The sequence below is a fragment of the Drosophila eugracilis genome, unplaced genomic scaffold (genome assembly GCF_018153835.1).
Source record: "Drosophila eugracilis isolate 14026-0451.02 unplaced genomic scaffold, ASM1815383v1 contig_575, whole genome shotgun sequence".
In the NCBI taxonomy this organism is placed as follows: domain Eukaryota; kingdom Metazoa; phylum Arthropoda; class Insecta; order Diptera; family Drosophilidae; genus Drosophila; species Drosophila eugracilis.
In genome coordinates, this window is record NW_024573454.1 from 615,603 (window position 1) to 643,468 (window position 27,866).

General features: G+C 39.1%; 1 protein-coding gene across 1 annotated transcript in view; it reads right to left on the reverse strand.

The window, feature by feature from the left end:
• Window positions 1-680: 680 nt before the first annotated feature.
• Window positions 681-27,866, reverse strand: part of LOC108111082 (roundabout homolog 2) — a 43,066-nt gene continuing 15,880 nt past the window's right edge. Inside the window, exons 2-12 of the mRNA XM_017220421.2 lie at window positions 24,249-24,442; window positions 14,496-14,598; window positions 9,931-10,215; window positions 9,418-9,558; window positions 9,225-9,356; window positions 7,808-9,112; window positions 7,590-7,688; window positions 7,033-7,273; window positions 6,483-6,643; window positions 4,955-5,237; window positions 681-1,819 (exon numbers count right to left, since the gene is read on the reverse strand). Coding sequence (XP_017075910.2) covers window positions 784-1,819; window positions 4,955-5,237; window positions 6,483-6,643; window positions 7,033-7,273; window positions 7,590-7,688; window positions 7,808-9,112; window positions 9,225-9,356; window positions 9,418-9,558; window positions 9,931-10,215; window positions 14,496-14,598; window positions 24,249-24,442 — 3,980 coding nt within the window. The 3' untranslated portion in view covers window positions 681-783. The remainder of the gene's footprint in view (window positions 1,820-4,954; window positions 5,238-6,482; window positions 6,644-7,032; window positions 7,274-7,589; window positions 7,689-7,807; window positions 9,113-9,224; window positions 9,357-9,417; window positions 9,559-9,930; window positions 10,216-14,495; window positions 14,599-24,248; window positions 24,443-27,866) is intronic.

Here is a 27,866-nt window from a genome sequence, read left to right on the forward strand (position 1 = left end):
ATTTGTAAATTTTATTTTCAACACACAACTAATTGCATCGTGCTGGGGTTTATGTAATAACTCTAAGTAATATTTTCTCGTTAGGGTTGGGTAATCCTTTGTTTGGCTTTAACATTCTGGTTTTTTCTCATTCTGTGGGAACAATTTCTGCAAAGGTTCGTACTGATTTGCTACAAACTTTTCCAGATCTCTCTCTCTCTGTCAGCTGTACTTACTTCAACTAGGTCTGTGCTATTTTTAGTTGGTTTCGGGTTTCTTGTGTAAATTAATATTATTTTTTTTGCTTGCTCCAAATGCAATACTCTCTAAATGCTTTAGGGGTTAAGGTTTTATATATAGGATATAGTTAGCGGATTTATATTTACAAGCCAATCTGTCTGGGGCAGGGTCTGTATCTCTTTACATACCTTTCGTTGTTGTTTTTGGTTTTAAGGGACTTTCTTTTGGTTGGTGGAGGTCTAAAAGAGCTATGGGTTGGCTTTAAAGGTGATTGGTGGGGGTTTATATAGAAAGATCTATGGGTTGGCTAGATCAAGGATCTAAATAATATCATAACTAGAATACCAAGAATATTTTTCTGGAATTTTTAACTGCTTTTTGCAGAATATTTATTTTATCCCTTAAAGTTTGAGAATATAAATTTACCCCCTACCAAACCCTCACAACCCACAACCATATATGCCTACCAACTTATCATCATAATACAATCCTTTCTTTTATCCTCTAACTTATTGAGCACTTTTCGATTGACCCAAGCTTTAAAGTTGTTATCTAAGCTAAGGCTTAGACATTGGCGCTAGAACCAAAACTACTCAGGAATTTGCTATCGCCAGCTAAGCTGTTTACACTAGCTAAGGACTTATTGTTGTCACCTGATCCGGCCAGGAATGGGTGATGTTGCTGTTGGTGCTTAAACGATTGATAGGCATCCGAACTGACCGCCGACCAAGTACCATCCTTGGCCTTGACATATAAATGCTGTTTACTGGGTTGTTTGCTGCCAAAATGATAATCTCCGGGAGCTGCGATCGAGGCACTGGAGGCCCAATCGTTGAGCAGTTGATTGGTGGAATTGCAGAGACCCAAACCAGAGAAATCTCCACCCTCCGATGGAGGACCACCGGTTAGAAAGTCCATGGGTTGATTGCTAGAACCATTTGTATTCATATTATTCTGCCTTAAGCCAGCTTTTCCCAATATATTATTTTCGCTTTTGTAAAGCGTTTTGGGTTGACGTTGGCGCCTCAAAGTTCCGGCACCACCACCACTGGCCATCTGAGCCGCCAAAGTGGTATTGGCATAGGCCCCGAGTCCCTGTTTCAAGGCATTGCTGGCCAGAAGAAGCTGCTGCTGTTGATTAAACGGATTTGTTCGCTCAGATTTTCCCTCTAATTGATCCATTTTATTCTCCGTGATATTGATCTTTTTCACCTTGGCCGGTGAGGCAGTCAAAATAGCCGTACTTGCCGTTGAGGTTGTCATCAGATTTGGCTGTTGTTGTTGCTGTTGCTTCGGTTCCAGGCATCCATAGTGGGCACTCGGTGGTGCCGAATACATCCCGGTCGATTGGTAATCATTGCCCTGATGATTGTTGTTATTGCTATTGCTGTTGCTATTCTGGTTCGGTTTTGTCGCATAGCGATTCTGGTAGAGCTTGACATTGGCCACCACATTGGTGGTGGCATAGGCCCCACAGCTATCGTACAGGGATGCCGACTGTCCACCCATGCCCAGTCCCAATCCCGATGCTCCATGGGTGGGACTTTTGAATGTGGAACAGGCAACTTCCGCATAATCGGGCATATTCAGTGGCGATAGTCTGAAATGGGAAAGAGAAGGGAAATCAACAGTTAAAAATTGATTTTGAAACGGACTATAAATTTTCATATAATGATACTTTAGTACAGTCAAAGAAAATCAAAAATTCAATTTATATATATTATTATTATATTAATATATTAACATTTTCTATGATTTTCTATCAGTGTAAATAATTTTCTGTGGATTTATGCTTGTCTGGTGCCCACATCACCGATTTCATAAATCATTCGATGTTGTTGTTGATGGAAGGAAATTGCTTTTGTTAGGCAGTGAATGCAACTCCGGAAATTGTTCCCGTCTCACACCTACTCATTAAAAATTTTGTTGCAATTTCCCATTGTATGACACCCCTTCCTCCATGCCACGCCCTCACATAATTTCCTCAGCCGTAGAAATTGCAATTTGGTTAAATATTCCAAATACAATACAAAAATTCTCCCCATTAGCATTCCAACTTTGTAATTAGGGGGAGTTCTGCTCGTACATGGGAGGTACAGGAATTAAAATGGGGAAAAAAACAGGAAATGGAGGAGTAAGAAAAGGAAGAGAGGGAACCGGAAATTGGAGGAGTGGGAAAAAAAAAACTGGACTCCCATTCAAATCAAACTTTTATCCATGCGAGTTCCTGCCGACACACAAAAAATTAACAGGGAAAAGCAGCGAGAAAAACTTTTTTATTGCACAAATTTTTGCACACTAATTAGCTAATGAGATAATGCTTATCTATCGCTTTGCTTTTTCCCAATGAGTTCTCGTAAAAATGTACTCAAATGTTGGAAATGGGAAATGCGCTAGAAAATGCGAATAGTTTTGGCAATTTCATGGTGGTTTGGTTAGTTTGGGAAACTAAAGGGGAGGGATAGATTTAAAATGTTAGGGTAAAGTTTAAAGATCCAAGCTAAAGAAAAGCTAGAGTTTGTTCTCTTAACGTTCAAAAGAAACAATGTGTCAACATCTTGTATCTGTCAAACCAATTCCGTTGACCCAATTAAAAGGAACATTCCGCAAGACGCCTGAGAGTATGCTAAAGTAATTTGAATTTTTCCAGCTATTAAGCTGTGGCCTTAAGGACACTGGGGAAATATGAAAATATGCAGATCTGAAGAGTTTGCGTTTACTTCCCCAAGGACTATCAATTTTTAATTGTTAATTTAGCGGTGAAAATTGCGTTTTTCCAACTTGGGGGTTGGTTGTTAAGAACTCCTCGAATCAGACAACAGAAACCCGCGAAAGAAATTAAATATTTTAATTGGAAATTTTAGGTAATGACGCACGTGTTTCCATAGGATGGAGGTGGGTTGGTGTTTATGTAAACAAGGGAAATAAAAAGAAGATCTTGTTTTGGTATTCCAGCGCTTATGTTATACTTTTTACGACTTTACAATGTTGTTAAAAGTGAGCAGCGCAGAAGAAAAAGTTCGGTTCGAAGGAATACAACGGAAAAATTGAAACGGAAATAATGAAAATCGCGTAACGGAAGTGGCAACGATATTAGAGGGGTGGTGAACTTCTGGGAGGTTGGTAGATATTTTGGAGCTATGCGAGAGGGTGGTGGTAGGAAATGTTCCAAATTGTAAGTGAAGTGGAAAGCCGAGCGGGGATGAGGGTTAAAGGTAGTCGGATATTTCATTCAAGGAACGCAGAAAGGGAAGTCTAAACAAATAAATGCGTAAAATGCCGCAAATAAATACGCGAAAGTTTCTTCTTCACGAAAGAGTGAGACAGGTGTAAAGAGACAGGGATAGCAATATGTCGCCAGCAGTTGCCACTTTTTTATTGCCTCTTGTTTGGATTTTTGTTTTATTTCTTCTTTGCTTTTGTTTTATTATTGTTGCCGCAACGGTACATTAAGCTTTAAGGAAAAGAAAGAAGAAGCAAACACAAAGGAAAATTTGTTTTTCTACATAAATTCCTAAGTAAGAAGTAAAAGGAAAACTCAGCGGAAGGAGAAACACAAATGGACAGCTTGAAAATGGCCCAGGGATTAGGCTCAATGGAATTAAAGCGATTAGGCGAGAAATTTCCATCAAAACTTTCATCAGAATTTCCAAGAAACATTCGACAAACTGAAAGAGATTTATTTACCAAAAAGTCACAACTTGATATTTGGGATTGAAAAGTTTAAGAGTTTCCCAGAATTGAACACTGACAGCTTAATCCAATTCAATGTTGTTAGAGATTGACAAATTTGAAGGCTTATGTCAGTGATAATCTTTGTTATTGATTCGAGACGACAAGTAGCTTATTTACACAAAACTGAGTTTCAAAGTATTCTAAAAAGATTAAGCAAATAATAATTCGAACTCTGTTTGTATATCACTTTAATATGACCTAAAATTCCTCTTTAACCCAAAGAGGATTAACAATCCGTCAGTCGGAAATGCATTTCACCGAAAGGAAAATTCATTAGCCTACAAAGGAAACCCCCAGCAGAAAAAAATATATATAAAACAGCAGCCAAGGAAAACAGGGAGATAAAACAGCCTCAGGAAATATGAATGAGTTTCGTATATGGAAATTAAATAACCGCTGCAGTGCTCCCTCCTGCCAACGTAAACATTTATTTCGTGGTCGGGGTAAGTTACCATGGCCCAAAGTAAAACCCGTTCAAGTGTAACAATTTAATGGCGTTTGTTGTTGTTGCCTTGGTCCTTGGATGGCAAGAAGAGGGTTCGGGCTCTCCATTCCAAGGGGTGACTCGGTTTCGGTTGGGGAAGTAAGAATCTTTATGGAGGCAGCGGTTGCAGCTCCACAAAATATTTTTTACGACCCGGCTCGTAAATAGTGCCATGCATCTTTTACTTAAAGCAAAGTATTCCATCCGTTATTACACAGAGAAAAAAATGTATCAGAAAATAAAACCTTCTTTTCGAAAGGAAACTAAAAATAGGAATTTTCATTTATTTTAATAGAATAACATAAAGTGTTGCATACCTTTAGGCAGCATTACAATATTTAAGTTTTCTTTGCGTGTAACTTCCCTTTTTTCCTTTCACCACCAACCATTACCCTATATTCCGTTACCAATGTAAGCCTTCTGTTTGCCAATTTTTTATTGTAATTAAACAGTCAGCGAGGCGTGGACAGGATATTAAGGCAACTTCCTGAGCAGATAAACAACCCAAAGACTCACCTCTCGTAATCAGGCAGCAGTGTTGGCTGTTGTCCCTGTCCCTGTTGGGCGGTGGCCTGTGCGTATCCCGGAAGTTGCTCCTTTGTCGTACATGTGCTATTTGCCCCAGCTCCGCCAGGATTTCCATTTCCCGCACCCTGTCGCCAAACGCCGCCGGTGGGATCGATCCACAGGCCAATTTGCCCAGTTGCGGCTGTCGAATTTGAGCCAACGGCACCGACGGCTCCGCCTCCATTTAGCGGCAATGTTGGAAACTTTCGCACGGTTCCGATTGCGTGATTGCCTGAAATAAAAAAAAAAAAGCGAAATAATGTACTGGAGACTGAATATATCGAAATGGTTTCTATATAGTATGTGTGGGCTGGCAATGATTACGGCTCGTTAAAACTAAAACGGAAAACTGGCTGCCCGGGGTTTTTTTCGCTCAGCTTGTGCAGTAACGTGCAAATAATAAAAGACGGAAATTACTTTTTATATTCAATTGGCAAAAGCTTTTGCACGCCCTTTTCCAACTGGATTGTAAATGCCCTGCAGTTCTTAAAAGTATATAGGTTGGATATATAAATACGATTTTCATTTCAGTAACTACCTTTACCATATCCTTGCTATCTTGTCAGTAAGCCCGCTTTTCTGTTCTTAAAACTATGTATTTAATATATATCAAATAATCTGTCTGTAAATGTGTTATCGAATCTCTTTATTAATCTGTCAGTTAGTAAAATCTCTCTAAAAACTTGCTTACTTAGATCTATCAAAGATTGTTGCCAGACCTAACAGGGTACCTCTTATTCTCTACTTTCATCTAACAACTTTTTATTTCTAACTATATTTAGACTTTCCCAGTCAGACAATTGATGTGATTTTCACGTGAGCATTTGTCGTTTTTATATTGTAACTTGTATACAACCGCCCTTTCCTTTAGGACTTTTCCCCCCACCTTTGCTCTAGTTATCGTGGCTTGTTTATCTTTTTATAGTCGGTTTAACCTTGGCGCTGTGGCTTACTGCCAAAGATTATTACCCTCGGTTTTTGGTTCTTGGGGTCTTTACAATGTTATGAGTGCGTGTCTTGATGTTTGCAGTTATTGTGGCTTACAAAATGGCAACCTAATTGAGACCGGCCATAAAAGCTGAAGTCATAAATCATAGATTACGGGAGAGGAGGAGCTTGCATGTCCCGGAATGGAATGGAGATTGTCCAATAAAAGTGGTGTGTACTTCCAGATGAAGTGGCACAAAGGTACACAGCAGGGATATAAATACAGATTGGGTTATTTATTCGATACTAGTTTTTTTTTTGTGTTTATATAATAAATTTCCCTTTACAATGCTTAACTTAAATACTTTAAGCATTATCCCATCTTAACATCCCCTATTTCTCGACTAAATTAAACACCAATTCACCCATAAATCCTTACACAAAAAAGAACAAGCAATTACCAAAGGTTTCCCCGCCATTGAAAAAAAAAAAACGAAAAGAACTTCACAAAGAGGGAAATGAGTATAAATTTAAATTAAAGTTCACTCACCATGTAAACTGCCCAGCGAGGTCTGCTTGATAAATTGATAGCGCTTGAATAGAACCAATGCGCCCAATAGAAACACAATTATGGCAATGATGGAGCCCAGCAGGACGATAAACCAGGTCTGTGTTAAAAAGTCATCGGCAATATCACGACTGATGGGATATCTGCAATAGACAACACAATAAAGAAGAACCAGGAATGAGAAGAGACCCATCGGGCTATCGGTGGATGGAGCTTTGTACGTGTCCGGGCGGAGGCTTAGTTTAATGGTCGCAAAAGTCGTTGGCCATTGTCGTTGGCCGTTAATGGATTGATGTGGACCTCGATGCGACACTTGGCAGTCAAATGAGCAGCTCCATAATGCCCGGACACCCACAATCCTCACACAAAAAGGGAGTTACACTTGGCAAAAAAAGATATGCTTTAAATTAATATTAAAAAGTTAAAAATTTTTTAATTAAAAACAAAAAGTCTATAAATTTACAGTTTTTAAATAAAAAATATATAAATAAAAGTTCAATGATGAAATTTTCTCCCAGAGCACCCAACGTACCTCGTATAGCCAGTGTCCAGGGACTGGGTGCGTGCATCGATGCGGAGAACGGCGGGCTTGCTGAAGGGTCCAACACCCACCCGCGTGGCAGCCGCCACTGCGATGTAGTAGGTGACTCCTGTGGTTAGGTTGGCCAAAAGAAGAGTGGGCGTGGCCGCATCTATGGTCATATTTTTGAATATCCGCGTCGTATTGTGCACGTCCAGGCCTTTGACGACCACATTGTAGCTGGTGAGGATGCCTGTGCAATGGAGATTTTTGGACGGTTGGTCAGAGAGCAAATGAAATTAAATGTAAACAAAAGAGCAGAGGAATTCATCCGCCTCGAGTCTATCTAGTAGAGGTATTTACACAAAGGAACTGACTGGGGGTTAGCTTATGTGGGAATCAGGGATTCCCTGGGGAAAGGACTCCTCAGGAAGTTGACAAAAAGGGTCTGTCGAGGTGGTTCTGAAGGGTTCATAAATTTTCTGATAGTATAAGGCTAAAATATCAATCCCTTTTCATAGCTTTCTAATCTTTTTATAACTTTTAAGTTCACAGATATATATACTAACCATTTCGAGTCCGATTTGGTTGAGGTGGCAGCCATTTCAAAAACACAGAGGTCCGATTAAATTGAATAGCTTCCATGCCATAAGGTGGGGCTTCCGGAACTGTGAATGAAAGGTGAGACAAATTAATACTAAATGCATAAAATAATCTAATAAATAAATCAGAGAAACTATATTTTAAGAATAATACTGAGCAGAGGATCCTAAAACTATAACCTTACCATCTTCCATAGTTCTCATGCGTCGCGAATTTGAGGGCTTTCCTACGATGCTCTTGTAAAATGGCACAAGAAAAAACTCGTATGTAGAGGCTTTTGCCAGTCCAGGCACCGTACAGGAACTCAAGCCCTGACCCTTGTTAAGCAGTGTAATCATTTTATATTCCGTAGAATGAAGTTCCCTGGCATACAGATAGAAACCCTCGATGTACTGCCCACTGTCTATATCCCAAGAAAGTCGAGCGGTCGTTGAATCACTGGCATTAGCCTCTAGTAACTCCACCACATCGTTGGCCTGCAGTAGGGTTTCCACATCACTGAGAAGTAGCTGTGAGGTTCCAGAGTTTTCACTGCCATCTCGAACACCCACTAGTTTTCCCGCCGTTATGGGTTCCGAGATGGGTGAGGGTGGCGAAAAGCCAAGTGAATTTTCCGCTCGCACAATGAACATGTAAGCAGCTCCTTGGGTTAAACTCTCCACTGTAAAAATCGGTTCACTTAATCGCGATGCTATGGGTATCCAAGTTTTGCTCTGATTTGTGCAATACATTTCCACGCTATATCCCAGGAACGATGAAGCTCCCGCCTTATCACTTGTGGGCCAAACTATCGTCAACGCCGAGGCTGTGGCATTCAGAACTTTCGGTTGTCCCGGGGCAGTGGGGCATTTATTCTGCTCTGGGGCTCTGTAGAACTTTATGTTCGGATTGGTGGGTAACTCTATCCTAAGGAAACCACTCCAAGTCGATTTACCAGCCCGTGAGCTAGCCACGCACGTATATAGACCCTGATCCTGTTGACGATCTAGATCTGATATTATCAGATCCCCAGACGTTGTGATATTCAGCTTGGAGCTAGGTTGCACTGGTATTCCATCACGATACCAGGATATCGTAGGACTTGGCAATCCAATAGCCTTACACTGAAGGGTGGCTAAAGATTTAATCGGCAGAGTTTGATTAACTGGACCCGATATTATAATCGGTGGCGGACGGTCCTCTTGCGAGTCCAGACTCAGTTGAACCCTCGAAGTAATGCTGGCCACTTCATTCATGGCATTGCAGAGTATAACCAGATCCTTATCCGTTCTTTGGAATCTAGTCAGCGTGAGTATGGAATGTCCTTCTTCGGTATTCAAACTATGAAATCGATCCAACGGTGGAGCTCCGGGAAATATCAATGTACTATTGTTCTTGATTGTCCAGAAGATAGTTGGCTTTGGGTTTCCAGTAGCTCGACACTCGAACGATGTATCGGCGCCAAGTTCCACGGATTTGCTTGCAGGACGTTGGATGAATTTCGGAGGGGCTACATAGTGTGAGTGCGGGGGTGGAGGAGCATGGGTAAACTAATTAGCTAAAAGTGCCCAACTAGCGGTTGTCTATAATCAGGTTATTGGATTTTTCCCAAAACAACTTACCATAAACAGTCAGAGTACCCATCGCAGTAATGGCTCCCACAACGTTGTCCGCCTCGCAACTATATTCACCTTCATCGGCAATGGTGACCCTCTCGAGTCTCAGGCTGCGATCCTCCAGGACACTCACGCGATCTTTGAAAGAATAGAGTATTAAGTTTACTCTTTCATATGATAATGGAATAAATTAACTTACCCAATGGCATGTTACCACCCGAGGCGGTTCTCAGCCACAAAACATCCGGCATGGGGTCACCTCCAACACGACAGGGAAAGGTCACCGAGGCTCCCTCTAAAACCGTTTGATCGTGGGGTCCCCGGATGATGTACGGCTTGACTGCAATGGTTAGAACCAACATGGGAAATGATAAGCGGCAATTTAATCAAAAACCTCAAACCAATAAGTCCTCTCTCACTCCTGGCCCAAACCCAACCCAACCCTAGTCACATTCCGGCAAATTGGACATGACACATTGATTGGAGGTGCTTGGCTTGGGTGGTGTCCAAGGGCCGTTTTCTAACCATTAACCCATGACTGCACATTGGTTTTATGGGTTATATAAAAAGGATATAACATAAGTTGCTAGCAAATTAAAGTTTATAAAAACTAAGCTTAAATATAAATTTTTATAACTTTTTTAAAAATGAAAATTGATTTCCCCAAAAGGTCAAATAAAGCACACTCGACCTCAGAGGGTTAAGGACTCACCGTGCACTTTCAGCGTAGCCAGCGAGGACTCGCGCACACCGACAGGATTCTTGGCTATGCACTGGTATTGACCCTCGTCAGTCTGCCGGGCATCCTGAATGGCCAAATTGCCGCCGTCAACGATGCGTATACGCTTCGAGCCCTCCAAATCCAATTTCTGGCCGCCCTTCTTCCAGGTGACTGTTGGCTCGGGGATTCCCCGAGGTGGGGCGCACTCGAGAAGGGCGGTATCGCCCTGGGCGATCCGTGTGTTCTGCGGCTCCAGGCGGAACTCATCACGGAGAACTGTAGAAAAGAGCAAATGGTAAGGGAGAAAGTGGGTAAAAGTCGGTTGAAAGATGAGCAAATGATTATTACGGAGAGTAAGAGTGTGTGTGTGTGTGGCTCGGCCCCGTGTCCATTGGTTGGTGGTTATAAATTATCTGGGGGTTTTTACATGATAAATGCCCCACGTCGGTGTCTTCTGTACCCTCCAGCTGCCCCTGGCCCCTGGCCAGTCCACCTCGTTCTCAACGTGTGAGCCCGTGTTTGCGGCCTGACAGCAAAGATAAATTGTTGGTAAATGGCATAAATGTGATTTTTATATGCCACAGAAAAGGAGGGGAGTTCAAGGAGAAGGAAGCGGAAGTGGAGAAAGATGACCCTCTAATTTGTAAAAAATTCCAAAGGAAGCAGCAATTTCAAGGCAGCTTTTAGGCTAATTTAATTATGTGTCGATATTGGAATTTATTCTGATTTATTGAGTTCGGGAAAATGGTAAAAAGGTAAAAAAGTAATCATTCACTTTGCTTTTAGTTTAGTTTAAAAAGAAAAGATACATCAATTTATTTCATGAATTTAATATAAACTTTCTTTTACTATTAAAATATTATCTTTAATTTTACTATTTAAAGGATAAATAAAGCTTGTATTACTTATAAAACCATCTTATTTAGTTTATAATTTATTATATTAACAACTCTCAACTCCAAGGAAGCATTAAATATTATCCAACATAAAAGAAAGCTTTAAAAAAAACAGCTCTTTTATATTTTATTTGCCATTACTTTGGACCATTTTTCCAACGCAATCATTTCCGACTGCACTTATTCCCGAAACGCATTTCAAAAAGCTCTCTCTATTCCGGCATCCGCCTTTTGCATTGTAAATCAGAGTATTATCAACATTTTTCTTTGGCAGTTGCAGATTTGGAGCGACAAAAGCAAGCAGCAGGATAATTCAGATGGTTGTGCCCCTCCTATCGTCCTTTGTGTGCGTGGTCAGAGGGGAATGCTGTAATTTGCACACACCTCAGAGCTCTATTTGTCCTGTTTCTCTGTGTGTCTGTGTGTGTGTGTGTGCATATCACAGAAGGAACTTTTGGGGGAAAAGCAGGCAGCTCAGCTCTGCTTCTGGTGTAATAAATCAAGCAACTTTCCAGCACTTGAAAAGCGGAGCGAAGTAAATTTCTCCACTTTTTTTCGGCTCTTCTCGTCGTTGCCCTCAAAGGCAACCTTTTGTGCAGCAAAAAAAAATTATATAGAATATATATATGTGAGAGCATGGATATTCAACGAATAAATCCATAGCGAAAGCAGCTTTTACGTAAATTAAATTTCGCTTTTCCTTTATTTTTTTTTTAATCTACAAAGTGAATAAGCGAATTCTTTTTTGGATTTTGGGGTGCTCTTTTTTTCGGTTGAGATTTCAGTTTTTGCTTTGGTTTAGTTTTGCTGTCTTGGTTATGCAAAAATGTGCTAAAACCATGACTTTTATTAAATTTAAAGTTGAAGCGTAATAAATCAGCGTGAATCAAAGAAGGGAAACGAGCTTCACGTAGTAACCCCATTAAAGTCATGCCAAACTTTTAATAGAACCCTCTGCCAAGCTCTGAGTATTCAGGACTAAGGAAAAAAAAGGAAAAGGAAAAAGCACACACAGCAGGAAACACGCTAACCATCAATAAATTAATCAAAGTCATAATCAGTGTCAGGTTCAGTGCCATTGGGTAAAAGTTGTGTAGGCCTCGTCCTTGTTCACGTTCACATTCTCTTCCTACTGCTTGGGTCATGGGTCACGGGTTCAGCAAAGCGGAAAAGTCTCGGCTCCAAAGGTGCAAAACGCTTCCAGCGGCCAAATTCGGACAGCTGCTGATAATGAGTTAATAAATGACCGTTTATCTGCATTTATCATGGCCCGTATGATGTGTGTTTGTGTTTGTGTTTGTGTTTATGTTGTTTAGATTTATGATAGGATGCCCGAAATGGCAACTACTTCAAGTCAGCGACGTGATCAATTTAGGCTAATGAACAGACTGTTCTGGCATAATTGAGAAACGCTAAGAGGAAGTTATGCGGTGATTACGATTTATTACGTAATTGCCAATCGTTGAATTTAATTGGGTTATTTAAGGTCGATAAATGGCTTTCATTTCTATCGATTGTTCTTAATTTAACAAATTTCAGAAGTTCTTTAAAGAATTGCAGTTTCCCTAGCTTAAAGCCTTATTGATTTTCCCCTTTAATAAGCTTTACTTAATGTCAAAGCCACTTTAATAACACACTTGAGGGAAAAAAAAACTAAAAGACCTTCAATCATTTCTCGCTTTGTCAGCTTTTATAAGGTACAATCCATTTAGGCAAAGCCTCTACCAAATTATAGATATGATTGCGAAAATGGCGGAAATAATTCCCCTACAATTTTCTAATACCTGATGTTTAGCATGCGTGGCTCCTCAGCCCAACGTTATACCCATTCCTACCAAGGAGTTCTTTCAATATCAGGTCAAAGGCTTCGTGTATGTTGACAGCGCTCAAAGCGAAATTGCGTTGACAACATCAAATGTATATACTTATATGCCCACAATGTGCAACTTATGTTTACTATTGACAAACTCCATGCCACACACACTCACAAACACACACACACAGAAGAAAAAAAACACGTGAACAAGTTTGCCCGCCTACGAGTCCTGCTTCTGCTCGTTTTTTCCTTTGGCAGTTGGCTCTTTTATTGCCTAACCCAATCAATGTGAACGCCTTTTCTTCCCCTCTCTCTCTCTCTTACCCTTCACCCATACCGCAAGCCGCAATAACGACGTTTTAACCAAGCAAACAAATTTGACGTGCTTTTCGTGATTTACATGCAAATATTGAAAAATATTCCCCAAGGATATACCGCAAAAAGCAAACCCAACTCGGGCTGAGGCTAAACAAGACTCGAAACAGGGAGAAATATACCAGAAAAAAGAAATGGAATCTAACATGAAGGCAAAATAAACTCCACACTGAGCAATATCGATTTTCATGTGGGAGGAGATCCTGGTTTCAGGACATGACAGCCGGGCGGACAAACAGTCAGCCAGACAGACATACAGCAATGAAAAGGCAGAGGCAAATAAAAGAAATATTAGCCAACAAAAGACAAAGTGGCGGTCTTTGCCGCATTGATGTGGGAAAAATAATGGGTGGCATCGGTTTAGGGCACACTTTTCCTCTGGCTTCTTGTAGTCAATGTTTAATGGGTACTGTTGGGAAATTGTAACTAAAAAGTATTCGAAAATTTATTCTTGTGTTTTGCTAAAAGCAAAAAAGCTGTTTGAATGAAGAAAAAAGCTAGGAATCACGCCTAAAACCCCTAAAAACTTCTTAAAATCATCAGCCTGAAACAGGGCGTATGCTTGATTTACACTTTCCCAAAAAAAATTACAAAAATATTTCCACTTTTTATTTAACAAAACCAAAACATATTTTAATTAAATTTAGCTTCTGTTTTGCCACGCATTAACCCATGACACAGGCCATCAGAATTCATTTCAGACCTTTCACAACTTGGAAATTGCAAACCACTGCCTTTTTTTTTCAAGCCATATGGTCCAATAAATCCAGCTACACTCACACACAAATATTTTCACTCCTTCTCGCTATTTTAGGCCATCAGTTTGGGCCAAAAAAGAAGCCTCCAAAAATGGCTAGCAAAAAAATAACCAAAAAAAGAAAGCAAAAATAAAGGAAAACCAGAAATGAAAACGGGTTAATGGAGGCGGCAATAGAGCGTGCCATACGAGAGAGAGATGGCAACATATGGGTAGGAGGGAGAGGACAAGAGACCTCTGGCAAGACAAGTGGGTGCGTTCGAGCGTAAAACTTGTAAACGCAGCAGCTCCCCAGCTAGTTAGTTAAGTGGGCGGGTGATTTGGGCTGCTGGCTGGAAAAAGGGCAAAGCTAGTACGCCTCCCCATCCCCACCCTTTGCTCATCAACCAACAACAACATCAAAAACATCACCAGCAGCAGCAAAAATCAACATCAATTTAGAATATTAAAAACGCACACCACTCAAATCCAAGGATGGGGTTGGAGTACACACAGAAAAAAGTTAAGAAACTTTTTGCTAATCTAAGATATAAAATTATAGTTGAAAAGTAAGCCTGGAATTTTAAAATTTTTTAAGATTTTTTTTAAGAAAATATATATAGAAAAACTAAAATATATTTTCTTTGTGTAAAAATGTCATCAGTCGAGTTGTGTCTGTTTTTTATTTGCCTGTAAGGACATTGGGGGGACTGCGGACTTGAGTTTGACTTACCCGCCACTTGCAACGTGGCATTCCGACTCCTTGCCACGCCCAGTTCGTTCTTCGCCTCACACCAATAGATACCGGCATCTGTTTCGCGACGTGAATTGACAACCTGCAAAAAGATGTTGAGGAAAAAAAGAAGCGACGTTGGCATTAGAATGAGTTAAGCACCGAGGACAAAATGGGGGGAAAACTGTTTGGTTTGAGGGCCTTGAGAAATGAACAAGGGCCAGGGGGCAGGACAGAGAGTAATTTTAATTGAAATGAGCAAGTTTTATTAGTAAATGGAAATGATTTTAGTGAGGGGTACTTTCGTTTTGTGATTTGATTAAATTTGTGTAAAGAAATCTTTGGAAAGGGACTGCTATTAGGTTATTAAAGAGGTTTAGTTACTTTCAAAGGAAAGGGAAATATATTTAAAAAATAACTTAAATAAATGATTTAAGAACTTCAATTTTGAATGCATAATATTATACTAAAATATATAATTATTTTAAGAGCATAATTAAGAGTTTTATGATTTGAAATTCATTTTCTCCTTTTTCCCTTAACTCAAAGAGTACTTCCTATTCGCTTTCCTTTCGGAATCCATCTCAATTTGTAATTTCACAAATGGCAACTGAGAAAGAGCTCGCCAAATACAGAAGCCAGATCTCCCTAAGACGTTGATTTGCTGCGTCTTCAGGACCTGCGTTTCTTTTTTCGCTTCTTTAAAGGGAAGGACTGCCATCTCATACCAGCATCCTTGAACCCCTTGGCTCTTGGAGGCCATAAAACAGACGGCAATCTGTTGTCTGTTGCGCGTCTGCTGCCTTCAAGTGCTCAAATCATAAAATGTCTCTCGAGCAACTTTATAGTTACTACATTTCGTGGCATCTCTGTCGCTCTGTGAGCCCTTTCCTACCATTGTGTTTGTTGTCTACACTGTTTGTTTATTTGTTTTTCGGAGCACAAAAGAATTCCCCAACATGCGCTTAAAATTAAATGTCAAACTAAGTGTGTTTGTATCCTTTGAGAACATGTGTATATGTGTGTGTTTGTGCCATATTTATCTGCTCCCTGCAGCAGGAGAAAATGAGAAAGCAGCAACAAAGTTCGCACAATTTACACAACTTGCGCCTCATCCAAGTGAAATTAAGTGTTGCGCTAAGTGAAGATGACAAAAGGGTTCTTCAGCTGTATTATTCTTTCATTTAATCTTCCTTCGCCAGCTGTACACACACACACATATGTCGCCTTGTGAGTCCTTGTTCCTGAGTCCTGAATCCTGAGCCGCGGGTGCGCTTTATAAAACAAATAAGTTGAGGCGCCTCAGGCTCCTCGATTGTCATACTTCATACATATACTGAGAGGGAAAAACATTCTAAGAAACAGCTTAAAGGCTTCTAGATTACAAAGCACAAAGTAATAGTACCATGATTTCTACAGATAGAAACATTAAAGATGATATCTTTTATGTTTTACCAACAAAAAGAAAAAATTGATTTAAAGAAAGGTTTATCAGGTTAACTTTCATGTTTAAAGTTGTAATGAAGTCTACTTTACTTTACTTAAAATACTAAATTAAACCTTTTAAAGTTACTTCTCTTAACCACAAAAACTCCCTACCATCCTAAAACTAGGCAACAGAATTTTTTTTTAAACTTTTCGCTTTCAAATCAGGTCAGATTAAAGTTAAACCTTACTTTCCTACTGAACTTTTACTTTTACCCAGCTTTGTCAACTTTGATAAGCTAACTGAAGAAACTTAACCAACTCAATCTAACCATTACCACTGACCCATTTCCATCCGTTTTGCTTTATCATCAACTGGCTAGCTGAATATTCAGCATACGCAACGTGGTCCCTGGGAAAGGTAAGTCGGAGCTAAGCTCATTAGCTAGGCACAGGGAGGCGGATTTCCATTAAAAATTGAAATGAATTACAAGGGCCAAAGCGCAACTAAGGCTATATAACAGAAGCCAGGCTCACTATCCTTGCCAAGGCAGTTGGGGGGCGGAAAATCTCAAATAAAATTAAAACAAAATTCGTTGCAATGGCAACGATGGGGTAGAGAATGAACAAGAAATATGTGTAAAGTAAGTTTTATAATGATATTCTTGTGCTCCTTGATTATTCCACAATATCTTATGGGTAAAAAGTGAACTTAAATATTAAATAACATTCTTGAAAGAAACCCTTTAAAAAATTTGTAATTTTCTTAATTTTTTTTTACCCATGTAAAGCACGTCTTTTCTTTTCCTTCTCAACATTTTTGTTGTTGAAAATGTAATTCGGATTTGGCAAGTAACCGCTTTTGTAAGCCAAAAAATGAAAGAACAATGTGGAAACGGAGAAGCAAGGAAAACATGGCCAAAAGTCACATAAATTTATTTATATCTTTAATGACTTGAGCCAGGCGATTCGCAGCGAATTGGTTGCTTATATTTATTGTTATTATTTCTGCTGTTGTTATTTTTGTTGTGCGTGCAAACATTGAAACTGATTTGACACCAAAGAGCAAAAAAAAGTAAAGAAAATATAAAAACAGCAGCGGGGGGAAAAATATTTGCCGTGTGCTACGTGCAACTTTTATGGTGGGGAATCTCTTTCGAGGGGGTTTTTTTGGTTGACAATGGAGAGGGGGAGGTAGCTATAAAATATATTGGCTGTATCTGTGTGACTGCCACAGTGTCTCTGTGTATTGGTATGGCAGACTGCGAGAGAGGAGAGCGCTGAAAACACGCTTCCGTTTTAATTTAAAATACCCATAAATTTTCAAACATTTCATTTGGGAGCCATTCCCGTTTTCATGTTGTAACATTTCGTAATTGTCTGCTCCGTTTGCCAGAGGGAGATGGCCTAAGGTGTCTTTGTCCCTTTTGCACTTTCCTGCTTTACGCTTTTTGTGCGTGCTCTTGCCGCCCTCCAGCCCCCTTCTAACTCTTGAGTGTTTTATAATTTGGTTTAAATTTTAAAGCTCGTGTAAAATGCGACGTGTTAATGGTTTTAATTGAGCCTGAAAACGAGTCTGAAATGGAATGGAATTAGCCAAATCTGTTTGATGGCTGAATGGGTAGAGTTTTGGCTAAAAACACTTTCTGTTTCATTTTAGAAAGTGAAAACAGGTGGGAGAGCAACAGGCAAAAGACTCAAGAAGAAAACAGTTTGTTTGGAATTTTATACAATTTTTTATTAAAAACATCTCTTTAACTTTTTGAAACAAAAGTTCTGTTAATAAAAACGCTCTGTAATTAAAAATCAAAATAATTTCCCGTATATTTTTCAGACTTTTCACACAACAAAAAATCTTCATTAAAAATAATAATCAAAGATTATACCTTATGTTTATGCCTTATAATAAGTCTTGCACCATTCAAGCCTTAGCCCCACTTCTCTGTTAATCTGCTCATTAAAAATACTGCTTCCTTCCTCTCATTTTAGCCTTGTTGCGTCTCCCTTTACTAATTCAATCATCCAGGGGAATTTCTTAAGCCCTGTTCCTTCCACCCCCTTGTAGCCAGCTTTCCTTCCGCTCATTCATTAAACGCGGCTCAAAAGCATTTTTCACTCACACCTTCAGTTAATAAACAGCCCCGAGGCTCAGGGGCAGGGGTAAAAAAAACGAAGAAAATAACATGATGGGAAAATCGTCGCAACGTTCATAAAACCATAACTCATACGCAGTGTTGGCCTCATCGCCACTCACTCCCAAGTCTCCACTCAACTCGGCTTAAGCCCTGTATTTATTTATTTATGTGCATATATATATACATATATATAGGGAGAGAGAGATTTATTTTTTTATGAGGCCGCGAATGTGTCGAGCGTTTGTAAACTCATTAAAATGTGCTCACTGTGTACAGTGAAGTGCATAAAGTTATTTTCCCCCTAAAAAATAAAAGGGCGGTGCGAAAGCGGCATTAACTTTTGAGCCTCGACTGCTTTTTAATTAAAATGTTCTCAGGCCCCACCTCGAAAATGCAATCAGCCTGGATCCAAAGTCACGCTTTGATTTATTTGCCCGCCCTCTTCGCCAGTTGATTGCCTTTTTAAAGCTCCTTCTGGCGAAGGATAAGCATTTCTTGGAGGGAAGTTGCGGGGAGAAACTATGGCCAAATGTGGCAGACATTTAAATAAACGTTAAGGGTGGACTAGTGGCAAGGAAATGTTGCCACAGAACTAAGTACATACATACATCGCTTGCAAGTACTTGAGAGCCAGACAGAGCAAATATAGAGCTAGGGTAACTTTTGTCAAGGACGTGGAAAGCGGAGATGTGTCTGCATATTAAGACATGGGAGATGATGCTGAAACCTTAGTGATGCATTTTATATATAATGTAAAGTATGCTAAAAGTATTTTCAAAATTTCAAAAAATATACAAAAACATGATCCCGTTTAATGAAAAATTTTTGAAAGAAGATTTACTATGGTAAGAATTCAGATTTTAGAACTTTTTCTTTAACTCCTTCCTGTCTAAAGAAGTAACACCTTTAAGGACTCAACACAACACTGCCAGCTTTAAGGGCTTTCCCACCAGATGATGTGTGAAAAGTGCTGCTCACTACTATATGTACACTTAAGCACACACGCAAACATTTGTTTCAAATGCGAGTGTGTGCGTTTCCCTACATCTTGCCTTCGATCCAGTTTTTTCTCCTTACTTTTCCTGTCGTGGAGTTACGTAAATTATTGTCTGTCTTCCCATCGCTCGCTCCTCCATGTCACTTCTCACTACGTTTCCAGCTCGACGCTCTTCTTTTTTTCTTGGTTTTTGGCCCAAAACTCCACATACTCCCACAAAAATGAAACACACATTGTACATGCTTTTGTATTTTATTGCATATTCCCTATTCGCTTGTACATTTTTCTCTATTCGACTTCTCTTCTCTTTAAGACTCCCCAAAAAAAGGAAAACTTTCTTTTCTGCCCAAAAAAATTAAAGAGGTATCTCCCACATTTGATAGTGTTGCTTACTTTCTGGCCGAGTAGTCCTGTTCTAGGCTCTCATCGTTATGGCAATAATGTCTGGTTAAAGTTGCCTTCGAAGCGGTCTGCCACTTATAAGTAAGATGAATTGTTCTTTTTCGGCAGAGTGGGAAAAGCTGCCGGAATTAGAATTTAAATTATGCCCCTGGGGAGCAATGGAATGATGTCAAGTATATTTGTGAGCTGAGGCGGTGGAATATATTTTTTTCTGAGAGTTTAACATCCAGGAAAAGTTGCAAATTAAATAAACAATAATAAAAAAGATATGTTAGGAACCTTCCCTAAAGTTATTAAGTTCTAGGAATAAGTAGTACAGTAAACATTCAATTTTATAAGCGGTGTTTAATAATATATGTATACATTAATTTTAATATATATTTTTTAATATAATCGGCATATAAAATGCATTTTAAAGTCACAATTCCAATCATTCTTTTCAGTGTAACTTAAAGAAATGCAGCTTTTATTGTTTTTATGTTGTTCATCATCACGAAATATAGAGAACAATTTACTTAGGAATTGATCATCAATATATTGGTTCCCATCACTAAGATTTTTAATGCCCAACCAATAATTTCTAGTTTTATCGATAAGGGAAGAGACTTTGCTAAAGTCCTTTTCGTCTGTAAGACTAGCTAGAGAACCACCTTTCCGTTTACAGGCTTCTTTTGCCTCATGCCAAGAAAGTAATAAGTTGTTTTCGATGTAAAAATTACCAGATTCGGTATTTACAATTTTTGATACCGTAGTTCCCTCACTTTCCCTCTTTAAGTGATCTATTATGTTTTTCATTTCAGTCTGGAGTCCTTGTAGCTGGCTTTCTATCCTGTCAATCCTGTTTTGAAAGTCCATCGGAATGGCTCTACAACTTTCTTTAAATGATGTTTCCTGCCCTTCCATTTTGTTTATTATAGTCGTCTGCTGACTTTCAATCCGATCCAATTTCACATGGCTTTCTTTTAAGGTTTTTGTTTGTGTAATCAGTTGCTGACGATTTTCACGTTGATCATTAAAAAGTGGAAACATTGCTGAAAGGCAAAATGCCCCACACTGACTTGGTGCGTCCTTTAGTTGACACACAGAACTACTCTGCGATTGAACCTCGTAAATGGATCCCAGCAGGCAAAATGCACACAGTATATAATTTTTAAGCTTAAACATTGCAAAAGTATACAAGACAAATGTTCCAAATTTACTAATTCTTGAAGCGTCTTGCTGTCATTTATATAGTCTTCAAATATCGCTGATTTGTTGTTTTTTTGTGGTATTTTGGTATATTGATAAGAACTAGTGAACTAGTGAACTCATTGATAACCTTTGAAAGAGGAACCAAATTAAACTCTTGTTATTACATTTTTTTAATGCCTATTAATCTCTATTTGGCAAATTAAATGCATTAGAACACTTTACTCTTCCGGTATCTGCCTTAAAGTAGTACAGTTAAAGAAATAAGTGTTAGTAAATATTCAAATTGATAAGTCTTGTTTAATAATAAATGTACATATATTTATTTATTTTAATATATTATTATTCGTAAATAAAATTAATTTTAAATTCGAATTTCCATTTTTTAATATCACTTAGCAACAATCCTCATTATTATAGTTATCAGGTTTATGACGCACTTTTGAAAAATAAAGCTGGGATGATTAATCATTGATTTGGTTATCATTTAAAATTTATATGAAATGACCTATTTGACTTAACTTTTTGGTTATTTTCCAAACCAATTGTCATAAATTTAAAATGTTTTTAAAGATCTGTTAATTTTTTTAATTCATCTTAGACCTAATTGAAACAAAAAGAAGCGCTATTGTCGAATGCCGAGACTATCAGATACAGATGCCTAAGACCCCTTTACTCTTAGAGTACCTAGTAGAAAAAGAGAAGTCTTTAAAAAAATTAATTTTAATAGTGATTTTTATTATTTCTTGATGTTAAGACATATTTATTCGGCAAATGAAATTAATTTTAGCGTTACAAGTCAAATCATTCATTTCACCTTCCCTAAAATGAATACAGTCCTCATTACCAGAGTTATCAGGCTGCCCATTACGCCAATTAAGAAATAAAGCTGGCGTGGCGAAATTATCATTAACATATCGGCCCTCATTTTTAATATCATTAATGCCCAGCCAAAAAAATCTATTTCGACTTACAATGGCGGAGATTTTACGCAATTGCTCTTCGTCATCAAAATAAGCTAGAAAACCATCCAGAGTGCGACAGAAGTCTCGTGCATCATGCCAAGAAAGTATTAAGCTATTTTCGATGTAGAAATGTGCAGAGCCGATTAACTTAATTTTTACAGCTCCAGATAGGTCACTTTCCCTCTTAATATCCCTTAACTGATCACTTATGTTTCTTATTTCAGTCTGCAGCCCCTGTAGTTGGCCTTCCATCCTGTCCATCCTGTTTTGAAGGTCCCTTGGAATGGCGCTACAATTTTCTTTCAATGATGTCTCCTGCCCTTTCCATTTTCTTTGATCATAGTCGTCTGCTGACTTTCAATGCGATTCAATTTCACTTGGCTTTCCTCTAAGGTATTTGTTTGTGTTGTCAGTTCCTGATGTTGATCTCTAAACACTGCTGAAAGGCAAAATGACTCACACTGACGTGGTGCGTCAGTCAGTTGGCACTCAGAGTTATTCTGGGATTCCACCTCGTAAATAGATCCCAGCATGCAAAATGCACACAATATATAAATTTTAAGCTTAAACATTTCAAAAGTGTACAGCTTAGGCAAAAGTTCAAAATGCACTAATTCTTGATACGGTTTACTGCAGTTTATATAGCCCTGAAAAAGCATTAATATTTTTGTAATATTGATAACACCTTTAGGTGATCTATAATCAATTTACTGATAACTTTCTAGAGAAGAACCCTATTTAAAATGTTCTCTCATGTCTATTCTCAGAGTGGCAGAGGGAAGGCAAAGGAGACGTTAGAAGACAGGATGTGGTGCCAGGACACCCGTGGAATTAATTCATTTAAAAGTCGTTAGGAGAGGGCCGCAAAAAAGATGGCATAGAGACATTTCGCAGGCATCAGCGGAAGTTGGAGTCTGGAAAATGCCAGTAGCAGTTGGCAGAAGGAAAATGCTCAAATCCCTTTTTGCACTTAAGTGATAAACAAATACAGTGTGGCATGCGGCAAGTACAAATACAGTAAACATAAGCGCCCAGACACAACCATGCAGATCGAGTGTGAAAAGTGGCAAGCTCAGAGTGCCACTCCCCTTGCATCTCCGGTCTCCCAGATCCAGAACCCACAATTCTGAATCCAGATTCTCTCTCCCCTCTCCTCCACCAACCAACTCGAATCCCCGCTCCCCGCAATTGAGACTGCGATTCCAACTGCATCATCAGCATAATCAACGCGGCTCCCGTTGGCTTTTTCGTCGTAAATTTGCTGAGTGCTCTGCTCAGCTCAGCGGCGAGTTCATGGCCAGGGAGTCACTCGTGGCAGTCACTCATACTTGCTGCACTGAGAGAAAACCTAAACTAAGTTCTAAGTGCGAGTTCTTGCAAGTAATTTTAAATATTTTCCAAAGAATGATTTGTAAATACTCGTATGATTGATATTTCTATAAAATCATAAAGTTTTTTCCAGTGTTCGACTATCACTGTTTCTCGCAATCAGAGCTCATCAGGCGGCAGCTGACTTTTGCTGGCTCCGCTTCTGCCGGCTTCCGTTACGTCTTTATTTGTCTGTCTGTCGCTTTCTCTTCACTCCTCTGTCTTTCTCTCGCTTTTCCGCATTTCCTCGCTTAATGTTTGTTTACCTTGCGTTAATGAAGTTGTTGCCCACCGCACCGCACCCACCAACGAAGCCTGAAGAATTTTTCCGCAAAAATATTTTTGCAGCTTGCCGCTCCAAATGATATGAAAAAACGAAGAGTTTAAAATAAAAGCAATTAGTTTGTTCATCACTCAACAGATGGCCTGGCAAAATGGATATTTTTTAAGCAACTTCCAGGATCTCCTTTCACTCCCTTTACTCTACTCCATTGTCTCTTTCATTATGAATGAAAGCATGGAACTGATATAATAATTATGCATGCAAATAAAACAAGAGAACGGGAACTGTTGGAGAAAATGCAAGTTGGGGAAAATAATGTAAATACACCGCAGGCCATTTGGCTAGGAAAATGGTTTTATTATTTTAAAAAGGAATATCCCTATTGGAAGAGTAAAGAATTTAACAAAGGGAAATAAAATTTAAATTAAAATTACTTTTCTCATTATGAATAACGTTTAGAATAATAAATATAAATGCGATAGATGGTGAACTGCTCTTGCGGCATCTGGCAACGCCGAACCAAAACATCTGGTCTTCAGACCAGATGTTAAATCTCTGTTAAGTTAGCCGGTAACCACGCGTCTAAGATGTCTTTTTAACCTAACACTCAAAGGAAGCGGACAAAAGGTGAGATGATAATAACATGTAATCATTAATTGTAGTACTATTTGGTAATTTCAGGGAATTTTAAGGTTTTGTGAACCATCAGCCCTTTATGTCTGTTACAGTTAAGAGCTTCATATGTAAATAATTAAACGGTTAACAGTATCAACACGGGACGGCGCTACAAACTTCGAAGATCCGCAACAAGTATATATGTAAGTAAGATTTATAGGCACTAAATATATTTTAGTAATAAATAAGTTCTTTCTTTATAGCGTATTTTACTACAATTCTGAAAACCATTATCAGGCTAGAGTATTCCCAATTTCCTTTTACCCTTTTGGCTCCATTTAACCTTTTCAATTTTCCACTGCTGCCCAAACTTACCTTGAGGAAAAACAAACCCCCAGCTGGCAGGGTTATGCGATGGGAGCCCGGCAGGATCTTCAGAGGGACGCCGTCCTTGTACCACTGGATGGTGGGCGTGGGGCTGCCCTCGGCTTTGCAATTAAGCGTGGCTGGCTCGTGTCGCGGAACTGTCGTATCTATGGGATGCTCGACTATTCGTGGCGGATGGGATCCTGCATAGAAAAATGAAGAGATAGAGATGAAAGAATTGTGGAATATATAAAAAAGCTGGCAAAAGAATCAGAATGGGTGGAAAGATATGGGGGTTACGGGACCTTCCGTTTTCCGCTGCGTCAGTCAACGGCGGCGTCATCATCGTCAGCGGTTTGTTCAAATGCGAAAAGAAAAAAAAAAAGCGGAAAAACGCTCGTTGGCAAATGAAAACAATGTTAATGCGCATTGCCGTTGACGTTGCAAATGAAGTTGCAGTTGAAACTGCAGCAAAGGGGTGGCTAAAATTGGGGGGTGGAGTGCTACCAGCTCAAAGGATTCAGTTTGGAATTAATTTGTTTAGATTTGCATATGCGGCAAAAGGACCTCGCCAGCTTAGCAGCTAAGTAGTTTTTTTTACTGTATATTTTAGCCCCTTTTTTATCATTTTTTTCTTTGTTTTGTTTTGCATAATGCAAACGTTGGGGAAATTAACTGGGTGGAAAAGGTGGGAAAAAGGGTTGGGTTCATAGGTCAGATAAGCCAGGGATTAGCATAGTCTTTTGTTATTCCCTTGCCTTCCTACCTAAGAACTTTGTACGAGAAATTTAAATTCCAAAGAAAAAGATTATAAATGAAGTATTTAAAATTGATAATAGAGCATTGTTTGCTTGGATTTCCGAAAGTTGGAGGTTTTTCAACTCCATTTTATGTCTTAGATATTATGCAAATGGAAATCCATTCTACCATTTCAATTGTCCAAATTGATCGAAGCTTTCCAATAACTTTTCCACCCTCTTTTAAGCCACCGAAAATCCATTTGCGTCTGGCTTTTCCAATGCTTAACACCCCATCGAACCATTGAGGAACACTTGCGATATCGCACAATCTTTATTTGCTAACCGCAGAGCAACTCTCGAGTATTTGCTGCTAGCAATCTGTCAATGGCAAAGACATAAATTTCAATTTTCATGCCATATCTAAACAATTTTCTGTCACCCGCAAACACACGCCGAAAGAGTGAAGGGCAAAGTCAAACGGACGGAAAGATTCAAAACTTTATTCATAGCCCAGCTGAAATCTATAAATATATTTGCCATGCACTGAGAAATAAATAGATTTAAATAGAAAATAAAAATATTTACAAATAATTAATACATTTTAAATGTTAAAACCTTTACAGTCTTTATTCTTAAAATTACCTTTTTCTATATTAATCTATACAGAATTTTCCCCCAGTGCATGACTTTATATATCTATGCAGGCCACGCCGCGTGAAAATTGATATGTCAGAAAATGTTGGAATATTGAAATGTTATTTAATAAAAGGCAGTCGAGGCAACATTTGTTGCTCTTCCAGTTTGTTGTCGATTGCAACACGACAACGACAGCCACAAACGGCTCGGGGCAAAAGTTGCATGTCATCCAGAGAGCGAGAAAAACAACAAAGCGTACAGACGTTGCAGCAAGTCGCAAGCTGGAAATCGAATTTCGGATCGGAGTTCACAGAAAATATTCGAAGGGGTGATACCATATAGACGTGTTGCATGTCCTGCCAAAAGGAGAACTTTCCGCCCTCCTCTTTTAGCATGGTTGGCAAAAGTGGTATTTGGCTGGGGGAGGCCAGCAGGGGTCAACCAGCAAGACGGCATGTCAATGTTATTTCAACAACGAAAATGAAAATAAAACACTGAATTGGACTGGGAAACGACAATGGAATGGGAGTTATGGCAGTCGAAAAATCAACATGCAACGACACGGAAAAAAGTCAAATAGTGGGGAGTTACAAAAAAATACGGAAAATAGGAAAATCTAAATGAAAGAAAAAAAGACATCTTTGAAAAGAAAGTTGATAGTGAGAAGGCTGTAGTCATACCCTTTGAGTTTTAAAGCTATTTTGGATTTTAAAGTTAAAATTCAGTTTTTAATTGTAGGATTTTAAACAATTCTTAAGTTAACGAAAACTTTTAAGTCTAGATCGATCTAGTAGTCCTTTCAAGTAGTTGTATAACTTTTCTAGTCCGCAATTTATTTATATTATTTATTTTCTACAACAAATCCCCAAACAAAGGTAACACAACTCGTGACCAAGTGTGAGCATTCAATGTGTCCGCTGAGCACAATTCGAGGGTTAAATGTCGCATGTGGGGTTGACAAAAAAAGAGGGGGGAAACAGGAAGGGAGGCGTTCAGGGCGTGTTCACAACGGAAAGTTGCTCAACCATGGACATAATTTTTTTGGATTTTTTTTTTGGCTGTTACTCCTGTTTGTGCATATCTTTGCTGACCAGGCACAAGGACCACGACAGGACCAAAGTTGGCTTGTGCGGTTTGTGCCCTGCGGTGATGTTCAACACCTAAAAAAAGGGTTCGAACGGGCAAGGATGAGGGCCTTTGTTTTGATTACGCTTCATTTTCCAGTTTGTTTGAGAAAGAAGAAAAAACGAGCGAAAAGAAAGTTTAGCAACTTGCAGCTGAATAATTCAATTAGTAAACAGGGTAAATTTGCCAACAGCAGCGATTGCAACCGACCAGATGTGGCCCAGAGGCCTACTAATTTAGTTTTAATTGCATGCCAAGGAAAGGAAAGTTCCACTCACATATACATATACGAGGTGTGTTCAAAAAGTAAGGTGACTTTTCAAATTTCGCGGGCAACATATTTTCGATTATCGTTTTTTTTGTTTTGTTATATTGGTACACTCTTCCCTAACATCTGTACCAAGTTTCAATGGAACATCCTCTTTTGTTTGGTTGTGAGAGGCGTAAAGTTACAAGTTATTTTGCGAGCTCGGCGATTTTTTGCTATCGAAAAATATGGATCAAAGGATTTGCATCAAATTTTGTGTAAAAAATAAAATTAAGTGCTCTGAAACACTTGAAATGTTGACAGTGGCATACTGTGAAACTGTTCTGAGTAAAAAAATGTGTACAAGTGGTACAAACTCTTCCAAGATGGCCGGGAAGATGCCAATGACCAGCCTCGCTCTGGACGCCCAAGCACGTCAACAACTGATGAAAACGTTCAAGCAGTGACGAAAATTGTTTTGGAAAATCGTCGAATCACTATCGAGAAGTTGCTGAAGATGTCGGTATATCGCTTGGCTCGTGCCATGAAATTTTTTCAAACGTTTTGGGTATGAGTCGTGTGTGCGAAGTTTGTTCCGAAATTGCTGAATTTTGGCCAAAAGAACCGTCGCATGAGCATCGCTCAAGGCTGTTGAATGACGTCAACGACGACCCAGATTTACTCAAAAGGGTCATAACTGGTGACGAATCATGGGTATATGGTTATGATATCGAAGCCAAAGCCCAATCGTCCCAATGGAAGAGCCCAGACGAGCCAAGACCGAAAAAAGCAAAAAATCGCCGAGCTCGCAAAATAACTTGTAACTTTACGCCTCTCACAACCAAACAAAAGAGGATGTTCCATTGAAACTTGGTACAG